General features: G+C 34.8%; 1 protein-coding gene across 5 annotated transcripts in view; it reads right to left on the bottom strand.

The window, feature by feature from the left end:
* Nucleotides 1–8430: 8430 nt before the first annotated feature.
* The window catches only part of TMEM68 (transmembrane protein 68), a 44355-nt gene continuing 30902 nt past the window's right edge, over nucleotides 8431–21883 (bottom strand). For all 5 annotated transcript variants that reach the window (XM_036436941.2, XM_036436943.2, XM_036436945.2 and 2 more), the window contains exons 5-8: nucleotides 20054–20247; nucleotides 15172–15232; nucleotides 13068–13207; nucleotides 8431–8875 (exon numbers count right to left, since the gene is read on the bottom strand). In XM_036436941.2, coding sequence (XP_036292834.1) covers nucleotides 8771–8875; nucleotides 13068–13207; nucleotides 15172–15232; nucleotides 20054–20247 — 500 coding nt within the window. In that variant the 3' untranslated portion in view covers nucleotides 8431–8770. The remainder of the gene's footprint in view (nucleotides 8876–13067; nucleotides 13208–15171; nucleotides 15233–20053; nucleotides 20248–21883) is intronic.

Here is a 21883-nt window from a genome sequence, read left to right on the forward strand (position 1 = left end):
GTTTATCAATGCCCTGAAGGCAATTCTTAGACCTTTAGGTTTAGACAAGAAACTCTAATTGAGGATACACATTGAAAATACTTAGAAGCACCCTGGATGGTGTTGCCAAGTGGTTAGAGTGTCTGCATGCGCACTGAAGGGTCATGGGTTCAATTCTCAGGCAAGAGCCTGCATCTGAGTTTCAGGTTCAATCCTGGCCCCAGTGGGCGCATGTACTGGAGGCAGCCAATATATGTGTCTCTCTCACATTGATGTTTCCCTCTTTCTTTCTCCCCCTTTCTTCCTCCCTTCTACTCTCTATAAAAATCAATGGGGAAAAAAATCCTTGGGTGAAGCTTAACAAAAACAAAACAGAAAACACTCATAAGCTAAAAAATAAAATAAAATAAAAATAAATAAATAAATAAATAAATAAATAAAAAATCCTACCACCATCAAACCCCCAACATTCTGATTTAATTAGTTGAGGGTAAGACCTGGGAATAAGCACTTCAGGTGATTCAAATATGCAGCCAGCCCTGAGAAACAATGGTTTGGGCCCAGAGTGAGACATTTTTTGCTCTGGAATTAGCCTCTCTGTAATCCAGAACAGCGATTCTCAAACATGGGGGAGAAGTTAGAAATGCCAATTCCCTGGTATCAACCCAGATATTCTGACTTAGTAGGTTTGGGGTGGGGCCCAGGAACGTGAATTCCTAACAAGCACAATGCAGGTGATTCTGACTTGGGAGTGGAAAAAGCAAGCAGACCGCCTTAACCAAGTGGCCAAGCTGGCCTCGCCAGGATTAGGAGGAAGGGACCTCGGTGGCTCCTGCTAGCTGCACCGAGAAAAACCAAACAGCGCTCCAGTTCAGCAGAACTCCTGCCATCAATGCATTGCCTAAATTAATTACGAGGAAATAATCAAGATCAAACAAATCACATTTTACAAATGAGAAAGAAAATCCCAATTCAACAGGCTCTCAACAAAGGAAGATCCTTTTAACGTGAGGTAGGACAGGCTCAGGTTTATCCAGTTTACCATTTCATCATCTGCTGCTGCACATTTTCATTCAACCACCCTTTGTCAGTTTAGCTTCCCTGTGCTTGGGAGATAGTGGCCATGACTCCTGTTTTATGTTCCGGACACAACAATGGGCAAGGGCGATAAGGAGCCATTTCTTCTGCTATTTATCACTCTTAAGCAGTGAGGAAAGCCTTTTAACTAAAAGGCCCAAATAGAGTCAGCCTCCAGGGTTTTTGGCCCAAACTGGGTCACCTGCCAATTCCTAAACAAATCTCTGACAAAAAGAAGGGGATGCCCTAGACCCGTGGTGAGCAAACTGTGGCTTGCGAGCCACATGTGGCTCTTTGGCCCCTTGAGTGTGGCTCTTCCACAAAATACCATGGCCTGGGAGAGTCTATGTTGAAGAAGTGGCGTAAGAAGAAGTTTAAATTTTAAAAAATTTGGCTCTCAAAAGAAATTTCAATCGTTGTACTGTTGATATTTGGCTCTGTTGACCAATGAGTTTGCTGACCACTGCTCTAGACTATTCAGGAACCCTCTGGGTGTCATGCGGTCACCCAACCAAAATGTGACTCTTCAGCAAAAAAAGAAACAGGAATGGATGTTTCAAGATAGTCAGGGGACCTCCAAGATCAAGGCCGGAAGGTAAGATGCAACTTGGAAGGTTAGATAATTCATTCAAAGGACACTTGTAGGAGAACTAGGATCACCAAGGAGGAAAGTTTGGAGCACAAGATTATAAATTGTGCAGCTGGAAGTCAGTAGACAGCAGTAGTTAAGACACATGAATGATGCTATAAGCACAAGATAGAAACCTGAAAATAAGCTTTTGTTTGGTTGAAATGGAAATATAATGGCTTTGAAGTTGTAACAGGCGTGGCAATGTGAAGTGCATAAAAATTTTTTCTAATCTTTTTCATAAAAGCTAACAACATCCTCAGCGGTAGTAAGTAGGAAAGGGAGATGAGAGAATACAAGCTCAAATAATGTAGATGAGGGAAAATACATGCTCAAATAATGTAGATGAGGGAAAATTAAGTTTTTTTTTGAGAAATGGATGGAATGTATCTTTTATATAGTATTACCTTTAAAAACAAACAAACAAAACAAAAAAAACTCTTTGGGATTCACAACATCCCTGTTAGTCTATTATCGTGCTTTTGTCACCTTGATAATAGACTAATAGACTAACTTAATACCATGCTCACCTAATTTAAGGCGAATTATTCTTTTCAGTCCTATACACACATGAAATACAATTGTTCATCTGCAAATGTTATTCTGCACAGATTTCATAAAAATCTATTTAATAGTATCCTGGAACATGTAAAAGACAGACCTCTTTATAGCATTTCATAATGGCAGTATCAATCAATAAAAATAAACAATTCCTGGATTCGATTTGCAGAGTGCTCAGTACAATAATTTTTACAGAGAAAATCTCTTTGTTTTGTCTACATTTCCAGACTCAGCATAGTCCTGAGCATCAATTTTTAGGGAAATCAAGTTCTTTTGATTTAACAATAAAGAAAAACATTTTAGAGTTGATGCTAATTGTTTAGCTAGAACATGTTGCTTGGGATTTAAATACTTTGGTACATTTTTAAGCACAAGTCTTCTTGGGCTTCCTAGTTGCTGGTGCCCACATTGGACTGTCTGCTCCTCTTCCAGCCAGTTAACTGTCATTTATATTGTTTTTGATCTAGTGTGCCCCCTCAACCACCTCATCTATTTAGCTCTTACGCTCAGGGCCACCATCTACCTGCTTTAATCACCAGACTCAGGTACTTGGCACTATGGATATCCTCTGTGCCCCAGAGACCATTAAAGGTATTCAAACCTGCTTACCCTGCCTTGTCTGTTCCTTCCCAAATAAACCACAAACAAACAACAAGAGAAAAATGCAAAAAAAATTTTTTTAAATATATTTTTATTGATTTTTCACAGAGAGGAAGGGAGAGGGATAGAGTTAAAAACATCGATGAGAGAGAAACATCAACCAGCCGCCTCCTGCACACCCCCCACTGGGGATGTGCCGGCAACCAATGTATATGCCCTTGACTGGAATCGAACCTGGGACCTTTCAGTCTGCAGACTGACGCTCTATCCACTGAGCCAAAACGGTTTTGGTGATGCAGAAAACTCTTGCCCAAATTTTCTTAACCACCACCCTTGACTGATCCTGGTGCTTTCCCTGGTGGCCCTGCCTGGTATGGTGTCCTCTTCCTCTTGAGATCTGTGAGTCACAACCTATCTTTTTCGATGGCAGTAGTCTTCAGATCTCTTCTGGTTGGCCTCACCATACCTGAATAATAATAAATCTACAAGCAAATAAAGTTAACCTAATTGACATACAAATAACACTTCATTCAAGACTGAGTTAAAATTCTTTGCAAGTGCTCATGGAATGTTTACTAGCCAATATTGGCCATATTCTGGACCATAAAACAAATTTCAAATAATTGAAACCATTCAAGTATGTTCACTGACCATGGTGAAATTAAGCTCAGAAATCAACTAGAAAGAAAAAAAAAAGAAACTCCTTAAATATTGGAAAATTAAGCAATATATTTTTAAGCTACCAAGCAATATACTTCCAAATTATCCTAGTACCAAAGAAAATAAAAAATAGAAGAAAGCATTTACAATTAAATATATTTGAATTTAATGATAAAAGAATGACATTGAAACATATGAGATACACTTAGAAAGTAGCACTTTAGAACGTTATGACTTTTTATTGAGGTATAATTGGTAGGTAATATTTTATTATTTTCAGGTGTACAATATGATTTGATATTTGTATACAATTCAAAATTACCACAAAAAGTCCAGTTACTATTCATCACTATACATAATTAAAAAATTTTTCTTGTGATAAGAACTTTATTTTTTGTGATGAGAACTTTTAAGATTTATGTTGAATTTAGCAACATTCAAATATAAATGCATAAGGTAGAAAATAAAAAAGGCCAAAAAAATCAACAATTTAGGTATCCAGTTCAAGAAGTTATAAAAACAACAAGTTAAACCTTAGAAAGTAGAAAAAAAGAAATAACATTTGAGCATAAAATGTTGAAAATGAAAGTAAACATAAGAGAAGAAAATCAACAACAAAAAGAAGCCTGCAATTGTTGGCAAACTACAGCTCTCCGGTCCAATCCAGCCAACACCTCTTTTAATGTGGGCCACAAACTAGAAATTGTTTTCACATTTTTGAATACTTGGAGGGGAAAAAAATCAAGAGAAAAATAATATTTCGAGATACATGAAATTCAAATTGCAGTGTCCATAAATATAGTTTTAACTTGAACATAGCAATGCTCATATATTTACAATACATGTCACTTATGGCTGCTTTCAGAATACAATAGCAGAGTGAGTAGCAGCAGCAGAGATGGTATAGCCTTCCAAGCTTAAAATAGTTTCTGAATATTTCCTGTCTGGCTCTTTACAGAAAAAGTTCTCTAACCTTTAGCATATAACAATGCGTGGGCATGTAATAGGTACTTAAAATATACCTGCTGATTAAAAACTTGTCAAATGAGTGTACAAGCAACCAATCAATTTGCAGATTTTGAAACCTCAATGTATTAGTTAGGGCAGACTGTAGTCTACAACATCAAAAATAGTTATTGTAGCCGAAACCGGTTTGGCTCAGTGGATAGAGTGTCGGCCTGCGGACTGAAAGGTCCCGGGTTCGATTCTGGTTAAGGGCACGTACCTTGGTTGCGGGCACATCCCCACTGGGGGGCGTGCAAGAGGCAGCTGGTCAATGTTTCTCATCGACGTTTCTAACTCTCTATCCCTCCCTCTCAATTCCTTTCTGTGTAAAATCAATAAAATATATTAAAATATTTATTGTAAAAGGGCCACCTTTACACAAGAAGCTTGATAAGCCTGTTCTTTAATACAAAGGCTTTGGGGATGCTGGGTGCCAGGCCTGTGGGTTTGTGTCTCCAATGCATTCCCTCCCTCCCCTCCCTCACCACCCCTAGGCCCAGGTCCAGGGTGGCAGGGCTTGGGGCTGCAGAGTGCTGGCCTCCCTGTGGGTTTGTGTTTCTGATCCGGGGGCTGCTGGGTGCCAGGCCTGTGGGTTTCTGTTTCCAATCTGGGGGCTGCTGGGTGTCTGCTCCCTGCAGGTTTGTATCTTGATTCTGGGTTCTGCTGGGTGCCCGCCCCCTGCAGGTTTATGTCTCTGTTCTGGGTTCTGCTGGGTGTCTGCTCCTGCAGGTTTATGTCTCTGATCCAGGGTCTGCTGGGTGCCCATCCCCTGCGGGTTTGTGTCTTCTATCTGGGTTCTGCTGGGTGCCCGCCCCCTGCAGGTTTATGTCTCCGTTCTGGGTTTTGCTGGGTGTCTGCCCCTGCAGGTTTGTGTCTCCATTCTGGGTTTTGCTGGGTGTCTTCCCCTGCAGGTTTGTGTCTCTGATCAGGGGACTGGTGGGTGCCCGTCCCCTGCAGGTTTGTCTTCGATCTGGGGGCTGTTGGGTGCCTGCCCCCTGTGGGTTTGTCTCCCATCCAAATGCTGGCCTCAAAGGGCCTCACCATCTTGGTTGTGGTTAATCTGCATATGTGCTGATTGGCTGGTAGGCGTGGCTTGTGGAACGGAGTGATGGTTAATTTGCATATTGCTTTTATTAGGTAGAATTTTTGAGAATTCTCTTCCTTTATTGAACAAGAAGCCAAAAACAGCTTTGTTAGTCTCTTTAAAAAATTCTGTATCACATAGCTTTTTGAAATGGTTAGATTAGGTAAGTAAATAGTTGTTGTCAGGTAAATTAAATGAGATGACCAAACAGTAAAATTTTTCACAAATACTGATGATTTAAAACAGTACCTCAAAACCACCCATAATGCTAAGTAACCCTAACACCACAAACCCAATGTGTAGAAAGAAGTTAACATGTGCAACATGGAAGAGACATGTAAATTCACATCCATCTATTCTCTTGGTTAAATTCACATAAACAGGCAACATCTCTGAACATGAAAAATAATTTAAAGACAATAATGGACACTTGCCATGTTCATTCAACATAGTGACAGATCTACCCACGAATCAAGAATAGAAATTGCTGGCAACTGGGGGAAGGTCTACTCTTGCATGAATTCCATGCAACGGGCCTCTAGTGTGTATACTAGAATAAGCTCCATAATCTTTGCCTTTGAAATTGGGTATCTATTAACTTGTGGAAGTAAAGGACATTATTGAGAAAACTGAAATCTGAATCCAGTCTTTGGATCAGAGGATAAATTGAAAGATAAATTTCCTGATTTTGGTCAGTTCTGTGGTGCTATTAATGAATGGCTATAGTTTAGGGGCACGTTGTCTGCAATTTACTAACAGATGATTCAAAAGAAACAGATTATAGAAATACATGTGGAGAGAAATAGGACAAGAGAAATTCAGAGAGAATAAAACAAATGTGTGGTAACAATTGCTGAAACTGGGTGCAGAATGTATGGGAGTACTATTTAACTTTTCTGTAAATCTGAAATTGTTTCAAAATGAAATATTCTTTAAAATAGTATGAAAGACTTCCCATAAAAATGTGCCATGTTCATGCTCTGGAGATTCATGGGTTCCATCAGATTCTAACTTATAAAAACTCCCTTCAAAAGGGTCAAGAACACCCCTTTTCCATTATTATATTTCTGTATTTAGTCATATTCTCTCATCCTCCTAACTAGGGTTTAAATTCAAATGGCCATGAAAAAGATCTTATATTAGCCTGACTACCAGAGAATAAAGTAAGGTTTTAAATAAGCAATAAAACTTAGTGTAAAAACACAAAAAAAACTTATCAATGAATGTTGTTCTTTCAACAGTATCTCATTCATTTTATAACCACTTATTCTGCAAATGTGTACCAATTATAAACAAACACTGCTCACTGCTACAAGAAAAAAAAACTTCAAAGAGTCATTGACTCTTTTAATGTAAAAATACATTTTAATTTCATTTTTAATGAAAAGTAAGGTTTATTCATTCTGGCTGAGATACATCAATATGATTGTGAGTGATAAATCAGTTTAAAATAAGAAAACGTCACATAAAATTTCATAAGAAAATGAATTGCAATTCAGCTTTATATTTATTTTTATGTTGCTTAACTTTATATATATTACACATATACATAGTTATACAAAAATACACAAAAAATTCAAGTACATAGTTTAATATCTAAAAAGGGAATGGGAGATATTGCATTGAATTTCTGGTACTATTTTGTTTAAATACTTTTATAATTCAGATTTCAAGAAAAATCAAAAACCATTAATTTTTCATAAAGCTTTGTGTTCACATAAATTCATCATTCAAGTATATTTTTATTGAAACAAACTATTTGGTTGCAAAGTCAAATGAATAAGTCATGATATTAAGCAACAGCAAACTCTGCTTTCATCAGACTAGCATCCTTCTGACAGTGACTTAACCTGCAAGAGGTTTTAAGCTGGACACTATTAATGCCATATTTTAGGGCTGACAATGTTACAGCCCTATATGACAATTTAATTAATTGAAAACAATTAGAAATCTCAATTTGAAAAACAGTACATCTTTTTCACTGTGGTTGGCAACTTGACGTTATACCTGAAGGAATAATTTAAACATCCTATGACAAAACATATACATAAACTCCTGAAAAATCTTAAGCCTTAATTCAATTCTACAGTTACCAAGCAAATACAAAGAATTTTCTACTAACCATAGTATTAACATGTTTTTTAAAAAAGTAAATTGTTTTTTGTTTTTTAATTAAATTTTTTTAATGTTGACACTATTGCAGATGTCCCCGATTTTGCCCCCCTTTGCCCACCTCCACTCATCCCCACCTCCCCCTCCCTTTTCACCACACTATTGTCTGTGTCCCTTGCAGTGTTACCCAAACTTTTGACATACGTGTACCCCTTCTATAATTTTCGTAACACTGAGTACACCTCGTACTCATGAGAACGTAGAATTAGACGCAGCTAAGCACGGTGCAGTGCATATCCCCACCAAACTCTTCCCGTACCCCTGGGGGTACGCATACCACACTTTGGGAAACACTGCTAGGGTATGCATATATATTCTTTAGCTAACACCTTCACCTCATTTATCCAGTCATCCTCCCCTCTAGTATTATTGAGGCACAAAAATATTATGTGTCTTGCCCAAGGTTATGGAAGGAATGAAAAGCATTTAAAAGCATTCTTTTCCTAGCTTAAGCATCTGCACTAACCATAGGTTACCAGTGGTTGGCAAACGTATTAGTCAACAGAGCCAAATATCAACAGTACAACGATTAAAATTTCTTTTGAGAGCCATTTTTTTTAAACTTAGACTCTCCCAGGCTATGCTATTTTGTGGAAGAGACACTCTCAAGAGGCCAAAGAACCGCATGTGGCTCGAGAGCCGCAGTTTGCCGACCACAGGGTTATACCATCTTGCAAAATTAGCTCAGTACAACAGATACAGAAAATAGATGTTATTTAGGAATGTTTGTTTAACCTAAATTGCTATTAAACATAACTCTAATAATCTATTATATAATATTAGGAATTTATAAGAAACATCATTTTCTGAATTGTTAGGCATGTAATGAGTTATTGTTTAAATATGACATAACTGCATAAATGTATAATACAATTTTAAACAAGTTCAACAAAAGATACTTTTAACATGATTTTTACAAAAATACTAATCATGAAACCTACAAAATTTAAAATTGACAGTACCATAGACACAAACATAATAATATAAATATATTAAATTATCTTCTAGTGGCTGTTTTGACCTTTATGAAAACGTTCTAACAAAGCACTCATAATGTTTCCCGGTATTCTTTGGTGCTTATCAATCAAAGCTTGAACAGCATTCTTCGTCTATTAAGAAAACAAAAACAAAAAGGCCATTATTCTTTTAGTTCTCAATATAGATCATCCATTTTGTAAAGATTTTAATGTACTACTACTTTCAAGAAGTCCTCCCTAATTTAGCACCCATCTCTCTTCAGAATTTATTAATAGTTTCCATCTTGGAACACCCGCAGTTTATTTCTTATATTTATTTTATTATGCTTGAGTTACAATATTGTCCAAATGAATATTTTCTACACCAGAGATACATCTCAGCATTTCTCCAGCATTGAGCACAGCAATGCCTTCCACTCAAGAAATACTTTTTTAAATAACGAAGGGAAAAAATCAGAAAAAAAAATAGCAAAAAATTTTCTAATAGCCAAATGAAGTTTCACTCCTTTCCATCAATTAATAAACTGTTGTACATTTTTCCTTTATTACCATACACACCAAAGAATTATACCAGGCAATGAGAAATGAAAAAGTGAGGAAAACTTTGAATGAGCTGATATACTTTGGTACATTACCTAAATTTCTAGATAGTTTAACAGGAATTTAAGTCATAACAATTAGGATATAAGAAGAAATCTAAAACTATTTGTTTCCCATTCATGACAAATTTCAACCATTTTCATTTTGAAATCAGTTGTGGCTATCTAAAAAAATGTTTTATGCACACACATACTTTTTAGATTCTAACCTTTCAATGAGCCTTGTTTACACAAATTCTGAAACTTCCTCTCTGATTAAATATAACCAATACACCCTATCCCAAAGACCTATTTTATAAATAAGCCTCTAAACCACAAATTTTCATAACTCAGTAAAATGAGAACTATTTCATACAATTATCACAAGGATGAAATAAAATTGAAACCATGTCTTCAGGTATTTGGCACAGTGACTAACACACAGCTTATGTTCTGTGAAGTATATTTAAAAATTTTATACACTTATTCAAAAAATATTAGGTGCTTTGGAAGCTATTAACATCAATGAAACAAGACTCAAATCTCCAGGAGCTCATATATTAACAATAATAATCAAATACAAAGTAATTAAAATGTAAGATCATTTGTGACATGTGTCATCTGATGTAGAAAAGTATTTGTTTGTTTTTAAATGTTCTTATTGATTTGAGAGAGAGGAAGGGAGAGGGAAACATCGTTTGGCTGCCAACTGCATGCCCCCTACTAGGGATCGAGCACACAACCTGAGTGGGAACGGAACCAGCACAAGGGATGACACCCAACCAACTGAGCCACACCGGCCACGGCGAAGGAAAGTATTTGATAGTTCAGACTTGTAAGCCCATTTGGTAGGCAACAAACAGAAAAAGACGCACTAACAAGGTACTGTTTGGTTTGAGTTTCCAAGGAGTTTCCAAGGACCAGTAAGATTTCAGTAACAGTGAAGGAAAAAACTTGAGGAAAAGGACCACAGGAAAGCAGCTGTTGAAGGAATGGTGAGTTAGTGGATTTGGCTAGAGTTTTGCAAGAGGAAAGGGTTCTAGAGATCAGCTGCACAACAATGTAAGTATATTTAATTCTACTGCACCATACACTTAAAATGAAAATGATTAAGTTGACAAATTTCATGTTATATATTTATCACAAATTTAATTTAAAAAAAAAATAAGCTATGTATGTTAAGAGTGGGAATTTTTGAGCACTCCAAGAGGCCGTGCACCATGCCCCAGATAGAGTTGCCAGTGCTGACACCAGGCCAGGCCTTGAGATATGGCCTCATGGCCCCTTCCCCTTGCAACTCACAAAATAGCCTTGCAAGATAGAACACTGTCAGCTTTCTGAAGAACAGGATGACCCTGTGAATAAAATGGTCGTCACTGGCATAATCTTGATGTTACTTGGGAAAAACTGTTCTGTCTTAGGATTACTTGTTCTGCAAAAACAGGATGTGGTTAATGTGCTTCAAAGTGGTCCTACACAAAGGGTCGCTGCTGCTCTCTGACCTCTCCCTTTCTGGCAGGCAGAACGGCGGCCGGCTGGCAATCAAGGCTCTCTAAATTTTAATTTGGTTCAGACTCCAGTGGGCTTTCCTCACATTCACTCCACAACAATACAATGGGCTGATATAAAATCATAACACATTCATCCCATTTTGTAGATATTCAATATGACATTTATAGCTTTTTATGTTATTTCATACTCTCTGAAAAGTATAATAGCAAACTGAGTGCTCATATCTTCCTTGATCTCTCTGTAGGAATGGATGTTACTGATCTTTCCTGTATTTTTAAAAAAACCTCACCTGGTGACTTCTCACACAAATTACTTGCTGTGTATCTCTGCTATTTCTCTATCAGCCAGCTTTGGTTGTTTTTCATGGCCTATTTCTTAAATAGACTGTAGAGTCTATAGTCTGTCCTCAGTCCTCTTCTTTCTCTCTCTAAATTGTTCTGTAAAGCTCATGGCTTCAGTAATATATCTCAGTGCAAATAACTTCTAAATCTTCATCACCAATTCTGACTTTTTTCCCAGACTGCAGTAAGACAGTTCAAAAAAATCTATGTATATAAAAATATGCAGATATCCTGTAGTAAGTAACTAACTATACAGAATTAGCTTTCAGGCCTGATGCGTTCTATCTCTGTAAAATCCCTCAAATCTGTATCTTGCTCTACCTTACAAGTAGATAAGATCATTATCTAACTCACTCATCAAACTTTTAGTGAGATCTAATTAAATACCTAACATTGTACTAGGAACTAGAGATCTAATTAAATACCTAACATTGTACTAGGAACTAGAGAACAAAAATTCATAGCATAACCTCTGCTCTTAAAAATTTGTATGCATCTAAGTTATCACAATTGCTAGTATCATCATAAACCATCGTAGAGAAAGAGATTACATATCTGCTTGCTTTGGCCAAAACAATTTAAGTGGAACTGATATGAACCACTTCAAAGCAGAGGCCCATTCCAAATTAATATGTGTTTAATAGACAAATCCCCTAGTCTGTATTTAAGGGCCTGAAAATATAGCTCCTACTTGCTTTTCCGGTTTCATTTATCAAACTGGATCCACTAAGCTAGTGACCCCAAGTCTATTCCCCAGCTGGTATTAAGTGCTATTCAAGGAAAAACAGGGATAGAGTTTTGGTAGAATGAGAGTTGAAAATGCTCTTTGAAACAAAGGTAAATAAATAGGCTGCTTACTGCAAGCCTTCTTGGGATCTTTTATATGTTAATGTGCTTTGCAAAATTCCTAGCGGGGAATTAGGCAGTCATCCCCACCTTTGTTCTAATCACATGGGACTGCTGGACACTGTTGGTATGTGCAGTCAGCTTAGCTCCTACCACAGCAGTTCATTCTCTGCCTCCTGCCCCAGGTCTGCATGCCTAGGACATGCCCACTTTCAAGACCCACTTCAAATGCCCTCATTCGAGAAAGCTTTCCCATTTTTTTCCTCACAAAAGCAGTCTCTTTCCCCTTCGGCCTTTATACTAACATCACTGAAATTGAGCCTCCACGATGCTTCTAGTAATCTTCCTAAATGCAAACCTATTACATCACTCACCTGCCTTAAATAGCTCTCCGGCTTTCCGTGAACAAATCAATAATAAGCCATCATAGCCCAGAAACTTTTTAAATTTCTAGCCTCATCTCCTAAAATATTCCTTCTAGCTATACCAGACCACCTTTAACTCCCCAGAGTTCAGGCTATTTCATGTTGTCATCCCTTTATACATTCCATTTCCTCTACCTCATTATTCCTTGTCCAGTTAATCTCTTCATGTCTTTCCAAATAGAATTCAAGCATCACCTCCCTTGAAGTATTCCTGATCTCATTCAGATACCTTTCCTTTGTGCTTCCATAATACCCTAGCACAGTAGTTCTCAACCAGGGTTGACTTTATGCCCTCGGCGACATATGGCAATGTCTATAGACATTTCTTAATTGTCACATTTTAGAACAGAAGCTCTTTGTAGTGGGGGACTGTCCTGGGAACTGCAGGATGGTTATCACCATCCTCGACCTCTATTCAGATGCTAGTAGCACCACCACTTCCCAAGCCTGGCCCCTTGTGACAATGAAACATGTCTCCAGATTGGCAAATATGCCCTGGGGAGGAAATCACCACTGATCTAGAGCATACTTGTAAAATAAAATTTAAAAATAATGAATTAACTTTAATATAATAATTGAAAGTCAAAAAAATCTATACAAGGACTAAGAAAAAATAATTTACCTTTTCGGCTAATTCTTCTGCTGTTAACTTCGGATCATATGGAATGGGATCACCTAAGTAGGTACGAAACTTCACTGGAAAACCTCCATATATTGGAGCAAATGGATAGCGGAATTTTTCATAAAGCCACCTAAATAATCCTGTTTTAAAGTAAGCAAAATCATTTTAATTGGTTATAAATTCTGAACATGTAATTGTAAACTCTCAATTATGTAAGATTTAGAGGAAAGTGGCAAATAATATCATTTCTTGGAAATTAGAATTTTTTTGAAGATGAGCTTTTCATCAGTTGTAACAATGTGCAAGATGTTAACAGAAAAATCTGGATGGTGATGAGGGGGTTTATGGGCACACTCTGTACTTTCTGTTCGATTTTTCTGTAAACTTAAAAATTCTCAGAAAAAACAAGGTCTATTAATATTTTTAAATGAGCTTTTTAAAATATGAGGATTTTAAAGGCAAACCAAGTGCTATTATTGCAAAATAAAGGACAAAGACTGAACACAAAACCAGAAGCTAAAAAGTCTAGAGACTCAAAAATATGTGATTTACATGAAAAAAGAAAAAAATGGAAGCATAAAATAAATTCACATAAATGTGAGACTAATATGTATCAATAAACTAGGTAAAGACTAAAACATTATTGTAAATTAGGAAAAATGTAAAGCAAAGAATTACTATTGGTAATGATCAATATAAAATTTAGCAAGATAAGAGTGGCAATAATGCAAAATAAACTAAAAAATTTAAGGCTACGTTTAAAAAAAATAAATCCAAGAAAGTCAAGTGACATGTAATACATAATGATTGAGTTGTACTGGAATTTGAAAACACTGTTTATATATAAAAAAACAGAACACAATAAAACACAAAGTAATACTAAGATCACTAGACACTAATTTTTGAGATATTCAACTATTAAACATTAAAAAGTAATAAAGAATTTTAAAACCACTTTGCATTTAAAGAAGTAAAATTAAGGATAATTTCTGGTATGCAACTTAAATTCTGATGAAATGATCTGAGAAAATTAGAATAATTCCACAACAAAAATTAAACATCTCATCAACCTGCCCTTCCACTTTAAATTTGAGAAGGAAAAAAAAAGACCTATAAAATGTAATGGAATACCAACAATACATCAGTGTTGGACATAAAAGAAACAACAGAAGTTTAAAGTTCCTTAGGAGGGGATTTTTATGTGCATAAACACACTAACGATATAGTGCTAGGAATTTAAAATAACAATCAAGCAAATGTAATACATAAAGTGTAGGGTATAAAAACAAACTGAAATTTTCAAAATAAAAAGAAAACGAGACCCTACAGGAAAAAGCATATCTAATTATCACTCCTATAAATAGATTCAGAGCTTATTTTGCTACCAATAAGTTGAAGGTCGGCAAAAAGAAGTAAATATATCGTGGTTCAAAATACTTTAAAACAAATTTAAAAAGTAAAAGAAAAGTAACAGCTGATGTGGCTTAGTGACTGAGTGTCGACCCATGAACCAAGAGGTCACATGCCTGGGTTGTGGGCTCGATCCCCAGTGGGGAAAGGCAGCCAATAGATCTCTCACATCGATTCTCCTATCTCTCTATTCCTCTCCCTTTCTCTCTCTCTCTAAAAATCAATAAAAACTTTTTTTTAAGTAACAGAAATAAACCAAGGCAAATTATATCTTCTTTGGTTGTTCATCTTACTTCAATATTATTGTCATTCATTTTTAAAGCTGCAACTTCTTCAGGGGTGAGGTAAGAAAATAGTCTAAATTATATGTAAATTTCTCCTAACCTTAAACAACATGTTTTAACAAAAGTAAGTAGGTAATTTACTTGGTAATTTTAAAAAGTGAATGACAAATAGGTTTTTGTCTTATGTACATACTAAAGCTTAACATCTAAGAGCTGCCACTACTTAAAACATTATCATTTAGTCTTTAAATAGAAAGACATCTAAATGGAAAAAAAATCTAAATTATGAAACTACATAGAGTTCAAAGCCCAAATATTTAAAATATTGTTATAAAAGTAAAAAATAAAAAATAAAATATTGTTATAAATATTACACTATCATTAGAAAAACCAAATGAACCAGAACTTACTTGTTCCTCCAAGTGATCTAAATCCTTCACGAATATTTTGTGTAAACATAGGAATAATGGGCTAAAGAGAAAATTTGGATTAAAAAGTAAATATATTAATCTATTCAATGTCTCCATTGAGTAACTAATGAAAACTTTTGAGGACCTGTATATTAATCTATTCAATGTCTCCATTGAGTAACTAATGAAAACTTTTGAGGACCTGTTTAAGATTAAAATAAGGTACTTTTAAAATAAAGGTATACTTTTATCACTAGTGTGATTTATCAGTCTCAACTTGGTCATTTGTAGAAATATAAATTAGAAACACTACCCTCTAGTGGTAATATCTAATATTCAGTTTACCAACTTTCCTATTCATTCCACATAAATCCTTAATACTCAAAGATTATAATAATCATTAATTAAATAAAATAAATGTGGGAAATCAAATTGGTTCCAGATGGCTACTGAATAGTATGTTCGCTGAGTAAAGTTACAAGACAGAGATTGTCTCTACTGGAAAATTTATATAAATTTAAATGACAGAAATTAGTAAAACACCATTTATTTTTGTGAGTGTATTAAATATAAAAATGTTGAACATCAATGAAAAGTATATCACCACAAAAAAAGGAAAAGCATATATCAATATATGAAAGAATTCTTCACATCATTAATTTTAGAGAATTTCTTCTTACAAGTTCATTTTCACTTTTCTATGAATATTAATTAAGTATTTTTAAAATGAAGACCTTAACTAGGTGTCATAAAACAATGGGTGAAGTAGCAAAGGAGCATATGAGAAGGGTATGCCACCGTAGAACTAAAGTAGATAAAAAATTGAACACTTTTCACCATACATAAAATATAGCAAATTAAATGTTTTCAGAATAGATAAAACTAGAGGAAGGAGAGAATGACACTTCACTCACAGTCTACCATCAGTATTTGCTTAATACAGGAATACCTGCCTTGGTGAGCAGGACTTGAGATATTTAAGTAAGCTGACATTTAAAAAGCCATTCCTATTTAGCTTTGGAAAGTGGTAAAATATGGCGGACTGCAGGAAAGAGACTAGGTATGGCTTTCTTCATAGAACTTACTACTTCACATATAATAACTGGTCTTTTATTTACTGTATCTCTCCCTCTCCCAGAACTCCCAATAGCACAGACTTTGTTTTGTTCACTCCTGTTATCACAGCACCTAGAACATAAAAGGTCAGATAGAGGCAGCAGGAATATTAAAAACAGGAAAGAGAAGTCAGGTAAAGAAAAGAATCCAGGTAAAGGTCTTAAAATTCAATGGGGTTAATTCACAGAGCAAGCACATAAGACAAAGTATAATACATTGACCCTTTTGTAAAAATTCAGATTTCAACCTAGATAACCACCACTAGTGTAAAATAAGATGATGGCTACAATCTTAATGTTTTAAATAGTTATGACTTTAGAAGTGAGAACTTAAGAGACCCAAAGAACAAAAACTTTTAGCCCATATATTCACCACTGTGCCTTGTCTGTTGGATTCACGTTTGTATTGAAGTACGCATTATTTAAACACACTTCAGGGGACACATCATCCTTTAAATACCTAACTCCCGGGAAGCTGAACATTTCCAAAACCCACTGAACAGAGAAAGCTTGCCTAGAAGGCTCAGTATTCCAGGCTATCTTTTGGGCATGTTGTTTCTAAATTTGCCTGCAAGCTAAAGCCTTTAAGCTACAAACATCGGTTTATTAGAACCTGATATTGTAGTAAATTATTCATTCCTTTCCTTGTGCACACTTAATATAAAACATAGTTGCAAAAGTAGCCTAGCATTACATTCGGTTTACATGTATACATGTGTCTCTGTATGTATGTGCAAGAGAAAGAGAATGTGTATTTTGTTAAAATTATTCTTGAATCAGCTTCACATTGTCTTGGAGTCCTAACTTGGCCACTAAAAAAGTGGGAACCACTAAAAAAGTTACCATGTCAAAGTCTGTTTTTTTCATGTTAAAAATGGGGCTAATTATTATCATATCTCAAAAGATTTTTTAATAGATTGAAATAAAAATTTTATTAGAACAAATGGTATTTTCTATTTATTTGTTTCCCAACTAAAGTAAATGTGCTAATTTTTCCCAACTTATTTAGATACTAGAGGCCTGGTGCATGAAATTCATGCACTGAGGAGTTGTTGGGGCCCCTCAGCCCAGCCTGCACCCTCTTACAGTCCAGGAGCCCTTGGAGGATGTCCCACTGCTGCGGAAGTGGGAGAGGCTACTTGCCACCACCACTGCCCTCACCAGCTATGAGCCCCGACCAGGGCTTCTGGCTGAGCGGTGCTCCCCCTACGGGAGCACACTGACCACTAGAGGGCAGCTCCTGCATTGAGTGTGGAGCTGCCCCCTGGTGGTCAGTGGGTGTCACAGTTCAGTTAGTTTGCATATTAGCCTTTTATTATATAGGATGAAGTTACCTAAAAATTCTTACCAGTCATAATTCTCAGGAACTCACTAAATAAGAGTGATTTATATTACATAAAAAAAAGCTGCAACCTTAAATATTTTCAACCAATATTTTGTGAGCTTGCATTGATGATCTAGACTTTTTAACTTTAATTTCTGTTACTATGTCATAATTGAAATATATTTAATCCTGCAACAACAGTTTTAAATCTTTGATCACAGTTTATGATAATTCTGTGAGACTATGAAGAGGTATTCCAGAAGGGATACTTGTGACACTTACAATGCTATGACTGAAAGATTTTCCTCAGGTATGGGGAAGTGCCCTCTAATCTCAAGGAATGCCATCAGTGATGGCCACAGCACCAGCTGCCTGCAGCTCTGAACTGTGTGCTCTGCTCTGCTTCTGCCCTGCTGTATGACCAGGTCTCTCCATCCCTTCATCTCTCTGTGCCAGAGTTTCCTCAGCTGCAACACTGGAGTGATCACATATTTCACCTACTTACTACAGAGGAGCACCACCATAAAGCTTTTAAAAGCACTACAAAAGGTTGGGGTGGTACAAGACTTATCAAATTTACAATGCTCTTTTGTAAATCAGCAATGTTAAAGATTTTTGTTTATTTATAAACTTGTAAAAGGCTGTTTATTAAATTTTCTCAAATTTCATATGAAATCCTTAACTAAATTGTCTAGACTATCTTAAATAATTTTTTAGAAACTCTTTCAAGAATTGCAATCTGAGTCCCTTTCTCTATATTATTTCTTTCTTTTGGGTCTTCTTCCATGCAATGTCCTTTAAAACTGTAAACTTAAGGATGAGAAATTAGAATCCCAAAATCAATGTCATTTTTATCTTAAATCTTAAAATAAATAATTGTTTTAAAATGTAAACTTAAAAATTAAACTATATTTGATTAGATTTTACTTTCATTATTGCTTAAAAATATATTCCATATAGTTAAATTTTGTACAAGTGAGTAATATCCTTTTGTATTCTATATTATTCCTATAGTCTAAGGTTTTGTTTTCTACATCAGTACTTAAGACTTTTAGGAAAATAAAATTGCTATAAATTAATTTTTTGTATCAATACTATTAATATAAAATAAAATTCAAAAGGCTCCTTTCCAGTGTTGATTAACAATGTTTTAAAAATCAATTTAACAATACAAGTAGCCTAAGTGCCTGTCAGTGTACTAGGAACTCAGAATATAAAAAGATAGCCTTGTCCTCAGAGAGTTTATAATCTACTGTAGGACAACAGTATTTCAATTTGTACGTTATGTATTATAAGTATTTCAATTTCTACATTGTGTATTATTAAACACTTAGGTAAGTACCTTAACTGTTATACTAGGACCACATTATTAAAGTACTATACAGCAATAACTTCTAGAAGTTACATATACATATGTACAAGAGAGAATAGAAGCTCAATGCATTGTATTTTTTACAATCCTAAAATTAAAAAATATAGAGAAAATTTCCACTCTTTTTCTAATACTAATCTTGGGTTAGAATGAATTATCCATTAGCTTTTTCTTTTTATTCAGTAGTCTGTATTTGTAAGACGAATAGGCAAGCTAAAGGTTTATACCAGTCTCTTTATGTGGCAAAATGGGTACACAAAAAAACTAAAATGTGAAAGTACTGGCAGGTGTCTCTAGCTAATCGACTGGCCTACAAAAAGAACACACTTTGTCCAAGATACTACTACTTGTTTTTCTCACAGACAATCTAAAATTAAAACAAACAGAAAACAAAGAAGAAACCATTCCATGAATAATAAATGTTTCATAGGACAAAGTACTACGAAATATGAAGACCAAAAAACTGAAAAATACTTTCTAAAGCAAAAGAAAAAAATAAAATAGTATTCACATTCTTCAGCTTATGAAGAATTACAGCGAATCCCATCTAACTTTCTGACAAATTCATTTTTAAAGTCTTTTAAAAAGATCTAAATATCACCAACACCTAGTATTTGTCATTTTTTATTCATACTACTATAATAGATAGCTTATCAAGAAATGATTGGTCATTTATTATTTGAGTCCTTTTGTAATATAAATTGATCACAGATAAAGAATTGCAATGAAACCAACCAACAACCATCACTGACATAAGTCCACTCAATCGTATAAAAGTATTAAAATACATAGAATTGGATTGATTACTAATTATGAAAACAAGTATAACTAAAGAAATACAAAGACTTATAAAATTTTGCTGAATATTTGCCAAATTTCCAGATTGAATTTTTCAGATGTTTTCCCACCCACAGGAACAGTTCTTTACTGTTACACTTTAAAGAGTTATATACACTAACTTAAAGTACGCAATGACAGTATCTAAATTCTTATATACTTTGGCTCACTATTTGAGCATTTATTATAAATACAACCTAGCTTTACTTTAATAATTAGCTTTATACAACTCACCACTTTTGCATCAATTGCAACCTGAGCGAAGCCTTTACGATTACCCCATATGATGTTGTAGGTTTCATCACTAATTAGGGCTTCTCGAACTCCACCTGGTGAAATAGCTAACAAGTGCCCACTCCTCAGAATTTCAACACATTTTTCTCTTGGTCCATGTAGAGCACAAAATACATCAAGTAATAAACTAAACCCTGTAAGAAACATTAGCATGAATATATATCTTAAATATTTCTTGTCCAATTCTTCAAAAGCAAATATCTTCACAACCTATAAAATGTGCTATCTATACTTACATCAGTAAATTCTTTTTAACTTTTTAAAAATCAACAAGAACTCTCAAAGTTAACATAAGATTAATATTGCTGGTAAAATAATAGCTTCATCTTATTCATCACCTACTATTGATAACCTCTTAGTGATCACCTTCTACTCTGGCTACTTTACATATTCAAATTTTTAATTAAAACTCACAAAAACCTTGGAAAACAGGGATTCTTATCCTTACTTTACAGAAGAGGAAAAGTTGTCTCAGAGTGTAAGTAGCTTGCTCAAAGTCACACACCAAGCAAATGGCAGGGCAGAGATTCTGGTCCAGGTATATCTAGCCCAAAGTTCCTTCCACTAGCATCTCATGGTAAACACTATCTACAGCATTTATTAAAGCAATCAGAAATAATATCCTATCAGCAGTCACAAATCTAATCTTCCATTAAACCTATAAGAAAGACTCACTCAAGAACATGTGAATCTGACTACGCTTAGCCCTACCAAAATTGGTAAGCCATAATAAAATCTACTGAAATTAAAAGTTAAATGCTAATCCCAAGAAAATTTTATGTCAATAATAATAGCAAACTCATTGAGTTTTAAACAATTTAAAAAATTACAACTATTTATAGATGAAAATATAATCCTATTAAGTAATTAAATATTTTAAGTAAATCCTAAACTGAAACTTTAGAGGACTGATGAGAGTATACATTATTCCTTGAAAGTGAAATGAGTAGTAATCAACCTTCTCATAAGTTTAAGAGTCTGAAACAAGATTATAAATATTATTAAAACTGAAATAATTTTCATGCTATGTTACATTAAAAGCCCACTGATTTAATTAGAAGCGATATCATAATAAATGAATGAACAAGGGAGGTTTCCTGAATGGTAAGATCATAAAGGGGAAAAGTCTTTTAAAAGCCAAAGGCTAAATAAAAAATTCACTTTCTATTACAGATAAAAAGGAAGAAATGGAAGTACCCTGTTTCATAAGAGAAAACGAAGTAATTAAATATTTTAGTCATCCATTAAAACTATACTTTAAAAATTATTTTTTAAAGTGTTCTTTATAAATGTTAAAATATTAATGCTAACATTAAAATATTTTTTAAATAAAGTTGTTTGCATAATACGTGAATATGTGAATTAAGAATGAAACAAAATAAAAAACTAACTGCTTATATTAGAGTAGCAAGATTATTGGTATAATGACTTTTTTTCCTCTAATTTTCAAATTTTACTATAAAGTGATCATATTATTTTCTAAAGAAAAATCTTTGATAGTCTATTTAGTTTATACACAAAATACAAATGAAAATGACTGCCCTAGCTAGTATGGTTCAGTGGATAAAGCATCGGCCTGCAGACTGAAGGATCCCAGATTGGATTCCGGTCAAAGGCACATGTCCAGGATTACGGGCTCAATCCTCTAGGGCAGTGTTTCCCAAACTTTTGACATATGTGTACCCCTTCTATAATTTTCGTAACGCTGAGTATGCCTCGTACTCATGAGAACGCAGAATTAGGCACAGCTAAGCACGGTGCAGTGCATAT

This window comes from Pipistrellus kuhlii, unplaced genomic scaffold (assembly GCF_014108245.1).
Source record: "Pipistrellus kuhlii isolate mPipKuh1 unplaced genomic scaffold, mPipKuh1.p scaffold_m20_p_14, whole genome shotgun sequence".
Lineage (NCBI taxonomy): Eukaryota > Metazoa > Chordata > Mammalia > Chiroptera > Vespertilionidae > Pipistrellus > Pipistrellus kuhlii.